At 38.7% G+C, this 10,548-nt stretch overlaps 1 protein-coding gene across 2 annotated transcripts in view; it reads left to right on the forward strand.

Annotated features, from left to right (window-relative positions):
• The window catches only part of prdm5 (PR domain containing 5), a 48,286-nt gene extending 38,694 nt beyond the window's left edge, over nt 1–9,592 (forward strand). The window contains exons 15-16 of one of the 2 annotated variants that reach the window (XM_079477746.1): nt 4,814–4,918; nt 8,601–9,592. In XM_079477746.1, the coding sequence (XP_079333872.1) occupies nt 4,814–4,918; nt 8,601–8,765 (270 nt within the window). In that variant the 3' untranslated portion in view covers nt 8,766–9,592. The remainder of the gene's footprint in view (nt 1–4,813; nt 4,919–8,600) is intronic. The other variant, XM_079477747.1, reaches the window with a different exon arrangement.
• Nucleotides 9,593–10,548: the final 956 nt, after the last annotated feature.

A 10,548-nucleotide genomic window follows, 5' to 3' on the forward strand; every position in this document is an offset into this window, starting at 1 on the left:
ATTTAACAAAAATGAGTTAAAAGGGGTGGCTAACCCAAAATGAGGAAAGATTCACTTGTTGCTGTAAAGTTGTATGACTTTCCTTGATTTGTGGGATTCTGTTATGTTTGGCTGTATGTACAAAAAAAGCAAGTCATGGATTCAGAATAAAGCTCCATGAAAGTCCCAAGAACTTCCTCCAAGATGTGTCCATCATTCCCAGAGGTTCGGAATAGTACCAGTATGGCCATTAACTCAGCTGGGAATTGAGTCAGTGGGCCTGTTAACAGTCACCGACTAACAGACACGTTCACACTCACAAACTTTCTCCATCGACCTAACAACTTAAATCAGTGGGAGAAATTAGCAAATGGGTCCTTTTAGGTGCTACATTCAGTGAAATTACTTACATCACTTTTAAAGGGATAATTCATCCCTGTCATCATTTACTCACCTTTTAGTTCTTCCAAATCTGTATGAATCTCTTTGTTCTGATGAACCTGGAGAAAGATATTTGGCCAAGCAGTTCTTGGACCCCATTGACTACCATAGTAGGAACAATTACTTTATATTTTTTCTTTTGAACACAAGAATGTACGACAGCTGACAGTAATGGGGCACTTTTGACTACCATTGTTATTTTTCCTACTATGGTAGTCAATGGTGTGCAAGAACTATTTGCTTGCAAGCATTCGTCCAAATAGCTTTTTCTTCGTTCAACCAAACAAAGACATTTATACAGGTATGGAACAACTAGAGAGTCATTCATGATGGAATTTCATTTTCGGGTCCCTTAAAGCCTCTATAAATGGACGTTAATCTGCTTGCCATATGATGGATGACATGGATGTTTGTTGTGACATCATATCCTGAAAGAACCGTATCACTTTTGCCATCTTTTCCCCAGATATTTAGAATAGCTAATTCTCTCAGTTTCATAGCGCAGACCTAGTGGCAACATCAGCGTTAATCCAAGAAAACTTCAGAAAGCTGAACAGATGCAGCACATCATTAGAGCTCTTTGCCAAATATGGACCATGATCCAGTAATACTTAACCATAACATATGAGCTGTGAACTGACACACAACAGAAAGCAGAACAAGGCCATCATGATATCATAATGCAAACTGAATGAACGACTCTGATGGTGTAATGAGAACAAATCTTAACTGTGATAATCCATATGATACTATTCTACTATATTTTCGGGCCACTAAAACAAATTAAAATAAATTATTTGTAGGATGCCCCAATCCTCCTGCTGCATCCTCCAAGGTCTGATAACTAGACTCAAACAGCCTGCAAGATGAAGAATTGCAGTCAGCGCTACATAAGTGTGGTCATTGTGCTGAATATAGTGCATTTGGAACTAAAACAACAAGGACAAAGTGACAGAGATTCATTCTTTGTGTATTTCCTCTCTGAATATTTCACATGGTTTCCATGTGCAATGATTTGCTGTAAATCATGTTGTTTAGTTTCATGACCAAATACTGGAACTGAATGAATTAAGTCATTCGACTCCATCATTAAAAGAAAGAGACAAGCCCCCAAGACACCATAACAAAAAAAAGGAAACGTAAGCAGTTAGTCAAAATATTTAATTTAATCTTAATGCCTGTATCTTGGAAATAGAATAATGGATTAAGAAATGCATGATTGTGAGATATTAGCAGTGAACGGTTTACAGGATTGTGGGATATTACAGGCAGTGAACAGTTTCATTTATCCCGTCTATATAACCAGATGAAGGCACTTCGGATTTTTACACGCTTTGATGTCTTCATATCTCTTCATACTGCCTGAGAAAATTTTTCAGGTTTCATACTACCAGATTTACATTCATTATGGCATGACTCACAAAGCTGCAAAGAATTATGGGCCATCCACTCTCGTCCATCTGTGCTAATGTGTGTCATAGCCGTGACTCTTGACCTGTACATATTTTTGTGAGGGTCATGTTGCTGACAGTCCCAGCTGAAGTTTTTTTCTGCTGATGGAGGCTTACATCTACATACTGGACATATTATGCTCTAAAAACGGCAAGACTCTCTTCTTACGCTGTATTTTTCTCTCTCAAACACGCACACGTGTCCAAGCTGGCCCATGTTCGTCACGTTTCTCTGTAAAACACACACTTGATCCTCTGCACCTTGCGTATCTTCTGAGTGTGCAGCCACACCTTGCCCTGCACCGTTTCCCAGGATCCTCTCTTCCTGTGTCCACCCATTCCCATGACAGCTGGAATTGGAAGGATAAGCATGGTCTTGGCTATCAACGTAGGCTTGTTTAACACCCGGCTCAATACACAGACACCTTATCTGCCTACAGACCCACTAACATAACACTCCTCACATAGCGTTTCTGTCAGGACCACTACTGTCAAATATTTAAACCATAGCAATATTTAAGGTTGGCGGAATTAAACTGTTCTGGGCAAACTTTCTGCCTGTCCACGCTGCCTTGCACGAACAGAGCAGGAGTGCAGCAATAATAATATCCCACCACTTGGGGAACCAGAACATTTTTCTAAACCGTGATATACATCCTTTGCACAATAGTGATATGCAAAAACAGTTAACTAAAAGGACATCATCTAAAAGACGATCCATACCTGTCAGAATGGAAAATGAATAAAAATCAGGATGCGTGCAGGATGAAATGAAAGGTTCATTGATAGATGCAGTCAGATGAGGAGGAGTTGGGGATGGTGGTGGGTGTCTTTGAGCGTGGCATTAATAAAACGCTGTAGAAGAAGAACTTAAATAGGACACAGTCTAGTATGTGTTGTTTCACTATAGAGGGTATGGACATGTCATCACTTTACCACATGAACACCACGTGAGAACACCCCTGTGAGGGGCAAAACATTCAGCAAAAGGGCTGCTTACAATATGAGGAAATGCAATTCCGTGGAACATTTCAGTGTCCAGGAACACCTGATTCCTTTGTAAGTCATAGGGAAGTCGTAAGGATCACCGTCAAGTCGTGACCTGGCGCTCAAGGTGGGGCGTGGCCCGGCATGTTCACGTGGGAAAGTGACGTAAATGCATACCCTCTATTGGTTGACATTGATAAGCCTCACCTGATGACATCAGCTGAGCAAGCTTGACTAACATGCCTGCCAGAACTGACACTCTATGCTTGATATGCGTTTTTTTTAGTTAAATTTGAAGATATTGAGCAACGATTGGATCACTTTCAAATCATTTTTTCCAGCTGAACGATAAAACATTGACAGCCAATCACAATCTTTTTGAATTTAAAGAGCTTGCATGTGTGAAATGTGAAGGTGCAGAACACAAGCTTGGAATAAGCACAAGCATGAACAGCCTAAACACCATCTGTTGTCCATTGGTGTGGATGATAAAATCCTGTAGTTATCGTTATTGTTTTTTTGACGGTTATTGTTCTTTGTGTGATTGAGCCTTAATGATATAAATATTATGCATGTTTCTTCTCAAAACCATTGCGGTGATATAATCATTTACCTATTTAACTGTCTTTGAGAAATTGGCTTTTAAAGATTGTAAACAATTATTTGACATGTTTTCTCGATATTCACTTTTCTTCATTTTCTCTTCTGTATAAGAGATTACAGGCCGTGCACACGGTACATATTTTAATTCACCCGTACTGTTAAAGAAACTTGTGAACTGTGTCTAGTAAACAGTTCATTCTGTTTTATTTAAATGCTATGTTTAGTTGTTTTCGACCATGGTTATTTTATTTTCATACAGATAAGGGGCCATGCATAATTGTGACAAGGAGTTATGGGCACATTTTATATAATGGACACAGTCCGTTTTTAAATCTAATGGTAATAAAACATTTGTGTGTAATAATCTCCAGGTGTGTTTTACCTATATGTGTGTGTGTCCGTGGTGTGATAGAAGCATTGTGTATCTTTTATATGAGCAAATGTATGCATATGTGTTCCACGTGTAAGGTGTTCCAGGTGTGTAACACATGAAGGGCCACTTAATTTGTTGTGCATTTGTGCGTGTTTGTGTAAACATGTTTGTTGCTTGAAGGATTATTTTGACCCCCTCTGAATATTTGAAGTCTTCATTCTTCTCAGAAAAATATAATAACTGCCTGCTATATGTATTTTACTACACACACTATCATAACTTTACACTATAGTACCTTCAAGTCCTGAGAAGTTTTTGGATGTTTATGAAGTCATAAACACAAATATTTGCTAAGACATCAGGGTTTTTAGTCTTATAAACAAACAATACTACATATGTTCACACTGCATGCTAGCGTCTGTTTTACATTATAATCCTATGGCGCAAACCATTTTATAAAAGAAGTCCTGAGCGTATTTTAAACGCTAGCGCCGTCGTCTTTTCCTGCAGCTCAAACGTCTTTTGAAGTTGAAAAAAATACGCCCTACATTAAGCACCTTTTTCACAGCTAACCAATGACAAGCCAGTAGCGAGACCTATCATGACATAACAACACACGTGGAAGGTGATTGGTCAAGCAGGATCAAGCTCGAAAAAATGTAATGGTGGCCAAAACACAAATAATTTTCAAGAAATTAGTATTGTAGTTTGTACATATGTTATTGCATAGACGCTCTCTGTTTAGAATTCACTTCTGTGACTATGAAGCCTGTCCGAAGTAGATGTGTGCTATTTTTCTCTTTTGTCCAGTTATTAGACAATTAATGTGGTGAACCACATGCCACAATTTAGTAGAAACCACCCTAGCAACCACTCGAAACACAACAGTAACCACAAAATCATGTGACTTAATGGCAGGATTGCAGATTCTTGTGTACATGTGTGTCTATGTTTGTTAAACTTATTTTCTCTTATACAGGAAAAGCCGTATAAATGCAGCGAGTGCAACAAGGCCTTCAGTCAGAAACGCGGCTTGGATGAACACATGCGCACACACACCGGAGAGAAGCCTTTCCAGTGCGACGTAAGTTAAAAACACAGAAGCACAAACTAAACCTTCCACTGCTATCACCAATACATAACTATCACACAACCTCTGCTGCCCACCTCTCACATAGTGGAAGAGCTGAGCTGGTGGATTGTGGGTAGTGTGTGACGTTCGGTGGGTTTAGTCTTAGATCATTGACAGAACAAAAGCCGGTCTTGAGTTTAATCCTGCGGCCCACGCCGCGTCCACATAATCATCACCATGACGCGCATCAGACCACAAACTAAAACCCTTTCACCGATACACGGCACATAAAGTAACGCACACACATGCTCTGTGTGTGTTTGTGAGAGGGTGTTACTGCGGCGTCAAAGCTGCAGTGGAAGGACTTCCTGCCAGGCAGACACAAGGATGAAACCACAAACTGACCCATCTCTGACCTTACAGCATCTTAAAACACACACACATTCCGACCCGACCCGCTCCAGGCCACGCCGTTAAAATGTCATGAACGCCTCCTTCTCACTGTCCCTGAAAAATACATTTGTGGCCATCTGTGAATACTGTGTCATGTGTGTTCAACTTCCAGTCCGTGATGTCTGCCTCTCAATCGACATTTCTGTTTGAAACTAAAAATTGCTCCAATTGTTTTACCAACTGAGCTACAATACAGAAATACAACCAAAAAAAAGTTGGTCAATGCCACCAACCGTCAGTTTGCACCATGTCACTTTCTATTTGCCATCCTTTAACAAAATAACAATCTTTTGCAAACTTCTTGTTTTATATTAAAATAATTTGATGATAAATTGAATGAATTTGTAAGGACTGATGATGTTTCTTGTGGGTAGGTTATATATCATCATAGTCTGAATGTCAGTGTTGAGAAATTCACAGAGCCTTCAGCTTAGCTGTGAGAAACGGGCATCAAATACACACATGCGGATTTTCCTCTGTGTCTGAAACACTTTGCCAGCAGTGAACACACTCTGAAGGACTCTTGAGGAATCTTAACACACCCTCTCATGCAGAGAAGTCTCTGTGCACACATTTCGCTAAATAAGAAACACTCTTGTGTATTTATTTCAATGGCAAGCTGCAGGCGTGTCATTCTTTCGATGGTTTTAAAGACCGTAAAAGAGCAAAATTGGCTGTTTCCTCTGTTTTTATTCTCTCGTCACTAGATGTGACAACTCTTTTGAGCCTGAAGTGATTTGGACTGAAATCTGCTGCTCTGAAGACGGTTATTACAATGGCTTCCATTGAGGGCACATGATTCTGGTAATACTTTCATTAGGAGAATTTTGAAATAAACAGCTACGTGCCAGAAACCATCGTCAATCCAAATTTATTGAGGCCTTGTTATTGATTTGAGAATTTCACTTTATTTGAAGTGGTTTTTGGGGTCACATCTTCGTTTCACGGCTCCTGTTGGAGTTAAAGGCAAGGAACATTGTGTGACATGCTTGCTGAAGTGTTGTGATGGTCATTTTAAAATGCTTTAAAATCGATTTTTCACTAAAGAAATTTCACTGGCTCGCATGTTATAATGTGAAGTCACACATCTTTGCCGAAATTGAATAGTGTAAACATGCAAACATGCACCACATTTATAGTGCTTTTTGGCATTTTGGACCTTGGTGACGCTCGGATTCATGTTTATATAAGAGACGAAGCTGCAAGGTTTAAGGCTCATTTACACCAAGGAGGATACCAATAACTATAAAAAATTATTATATTGGACTCTTCATCACAACTACAACTATGATACAGAACGCGCTAGAATAAGTTCAGGAACAAAGTTCGAAACGAGTAAAGAGGGCTCTCCTATGTGAACTTAGTTTTCCCTTTCGCACCGGCAAACGGAACCATTAAGTGACATAAGCTAGGGTGTAACTTTGGTTTGGGAAGTGGGGGGACACAAAATGGGGGACATTTTTATTTATTTAAATCCTATCACAAATTCAAAATAACAATGTTTTGAGTAGTTTTTGATTGTTTAAATTGTATAAACCATGAAACCAATAGGTGTTTTTATTGTGTAGCAAAAGATGATGTTCATGAAGGGGGAAAATGCGAGTATTGACTGAGAAATGGAGGTAATAATAAATCAGCCTTAATAATAGAATGCCATTATAAGGAAACAGCTTAACATAGCCTACCGAAACAACGACCACCTAAATACTAATTTCTATTCAATTCAAAAACCATGTGATGTAAAACAATCTTTCACACAGCGTGTGGTTAAAAAAATAATTGTAAACTAATTTGAAAGTGAGTAGGACACTGACGGGATTTTTAAAAGTGAGGGGGACATGTCCCCAGTGGAAATGACGCCTCTGGACGTAAACCTTTCAACAGCAATTCCATTTAAGTGCGTCCATCGAACAATGATAAACAACAGAATGATGAACTTTGGAAAGCGGAATGCTGGGTGCATTTCCCGTCTGGCACATTTGTCACATTTGGTCGAACACAACAAAAATATCGCACTTTGTCCCGGAACTATGGAATCGTTCTTGCGGTGCGAAAGCCCTAGAATAACAATATTGTTCGGAACACTTTTACAGCAATTGTTTTATAGCTGATGAGTCATATAACTTTGACAGCCAATCAAAATCCATTCAGATTTAAAAACTTAAAACTGTAGCATCGGAGAATAAACATTATTGTCTGTTAATGCAATGCAAATATAGTTATTGTTACAGTTGCCGTTTGTGACATAAATGGCCTTCATCTTTAAAATGTAACCTTTTATGCTCCATTGAAGGAAGTCATGCGGGTATAGAATGTTTAAAGTTAAATCAAGTTTTTATTTAAATAAAAGCACACCAACATATACTTGTATAAAACACACAGCCATATAACATGTGCAGTTCACAGTGACGGACTAATGGGAAGCCTATGAAGGTATTAAATGTATCTCTTCATTGAGATAAAGAATATTGAGTTTTCCTGGGGAGATAAACTTGATTTATCATGCAAAATGGATTTGTGGGCCACTGGTGATGCTTATTTGATGGTGTGTGTGCAGCGTGGCACTAGGACGCGGCTCTGACTGCAGGATTTAACCAACTTCGATTTACAGCTCGGTTTGGCTGCAGTTCCCTAACACGCTCTTTCCGAGTGTGTGCTTTGTTGGCAGTGTAATTTCCAGTGGCTCTGGCATTGTGTGTGCGCTCAACGAATAGCATATGGCATTGTAATGGTAAAGAGATTTTATGTGGCTCCCTCCCTGGTTTTTGTAGTTATGTTTTGATTCATTTAGTTATTGGTTGATTATTTGTCTGTTATGATGTCTTCAGCATTTGTCTTCACATCCTCTCTGCGGTCAGAGTGCACGAGGTCATAAAAACACACAAAATAAAAATCTCCTAAACCAGCGCTGCTTTGATAAAATTCTTAGAGTAATATAAAAACCTTAAGCTTTTTATGGGTTATGAAACGCAAGTCCTCTGATGGCTGCTCGACAGATTTCTTCTTTCCGTTTTGAACAGAGGTCAGGGCAGCAGAGATATAATGTTGCCTGATGATTTCCAACTAGGTTTTCAAAACCTTTACTTTCATTCAAGCCAAAAAAAAAGTCTTGCACCAATATCAACAATATTGAGCCAGAGTTTTAAAAAGGGCAACAGTACCGCAGGAAGTCTGTTGTCTCTGCACATTGAATAGAAGAAAGTGAACAGTAAATCATGAATCATTGTTTGTGTATTAACAGGTGTGTGACCTGTCCTTCAGTCTGAAGAAGATGTTGATCAGACACAAGCTGACCCATAACCCAAACCGACCTATGGCTGAATGTTCACTGTGCCACAAGAAGTTCACGCGGAACGACTACCTCAAAGTCCATATGGAGAACGTACATGGAGAGACAGAGGGATAGACAATAATTCACAGAAAAATATTTGTCATAAACCATACCTAGGATTCACACATAGAGTTTACAAAACACACATTTCTTGGTAAAGTATCGTTCATTGAGCAGTTTCTGATATTTAAAGCTTTATCGTGTAGAGAAGTCACAACAAGCTACTGTTTTAGCGTCAAATCAGTTTCATCACCAGCATGGAAATGTGCAATTGTACAGAAAATTATGATGTTTACTATTTCTATATATGTTTGTTCTTTTCAGTTTCAATTCAACATCTGTCCTAACCGTTTGGAGATGTTGCGTGACCAAAGAAATATCCTGCCAGTTTTCAACTTTTCTTATGTTTGTTGGTTTTAAATGTTGTTTATCATGTTATATTCGCAGTATTTCTTTGGGTTTACATGAGGTTTTTGTTTTATAGTCAGATTAACATCTTGCGTTTTAATTTGAAAAGTGCTTTGTTTTTCTTTAGATGAATGACTGATAGAATTGCAGATATGGATAATGTGGTCAGTCTGTTTTTTTATTGCCGTTCTCTCTGGTGTTCAAAGGGCTGTCCGTCTCCCCAAATCACAATTAAAGGTAATTATAAACAGTTGGATCTTACTAAACTGGTGTCAGAGGAATCCAACGTGATTTGATACACGATTGGACATGCTGTCTTGATAGTTGTTCTTGAAGCTGGTTTCTATAGAGATATGACAGTGATAATAAAAAAATATACGCATTATGTTTGAGATCTACAGCAAAAATTTACAATTTCTGAAACTGATCTCTGATCCATATCCAAGAGGCAGTATTACAATAAAGCTTAAATATTTTGTGATGTTTTCAAGTCCTACTTTGGTTTTATGAAGTGTCCAACAACAAGTCTATGTACATACACTGTGTAAAAACACTTTCACTTTCTAATAATAGGCAGTTACTATTACCATACTTCTTGACTGACTCTCGGATGATTCATTCGGCTATTCATCTGTCTAATCCCCTCCTTTCTGTCTGCCCACTCTGATCTACTTGGTCAGATGGTCTAGTCTGCTGTGATTGGTCAACCGTGTGCAGTGTCGTGAACGTAACGTAGGCAGGCATTACACGGAGTGACGCAAATCGGACCCGGAACTGAAATGAGAATGACAGACGTCTTGTTCGCGTGATTCAGAGTCGACTCCTTTTTCACCAAGCCAATAACTTTGTTATTCGTTCACTTTCGGCATTCCAACTTGGCAGACTGCTCATATTCACACACAGCAACATGACACACTGCATGAAATGTCATTTTAAGGACATTGTAATAGGTACTCTTTAAATGCCGCAAGTAAAAGTATGAAGTTGAAGCTCATACAGACACATTGAGCGACCTGCTTATTTGGATAAAACAGTGTTAACCCGACAGGTGACTGATTCCATTGCTCATCTCTTTCTAAACATTTCCTGTCATATCACACCACTTTTGTCTAATATAACTGGCAAAAGACCAAAAATAAACAAAAACAATATATAAATACAGATTATGACTCATTTAGTCATGTTATTTTGTGGCGTGTACAATAACGCTTATTGATAAAACACAGACTTGCATTCAAAACATGAATGAGACTCAATGTGGTTCACCCAAGAAGAACAAGTTAACACGTACAGCACTAAATCCCAGATGGCTCTTATTGGTACAAATGTTGTTCCAGGACCTCAACCTACTCTTAAAATCAAAGACCTCTTGTTGTGTGGAAAAACAATAGAATCTGCCTATATACAGCCTTGTAGAGTGTCCATTTCTCTTCACGCTGGAGTTTACAAT

This window comes from Barbatula barbatula (assembly GCF_947034865.1).
Source record: "Barbatula barbatula genome assembly, chromosome: 17".
In the NCBI taxonomy this organism is placed as follows: Eukaryota; Metazoa; Chordata; class Actinopteri; order Cypriniformes; family Nemacheilidae; genus Barbatula; species Barbatula barbatula.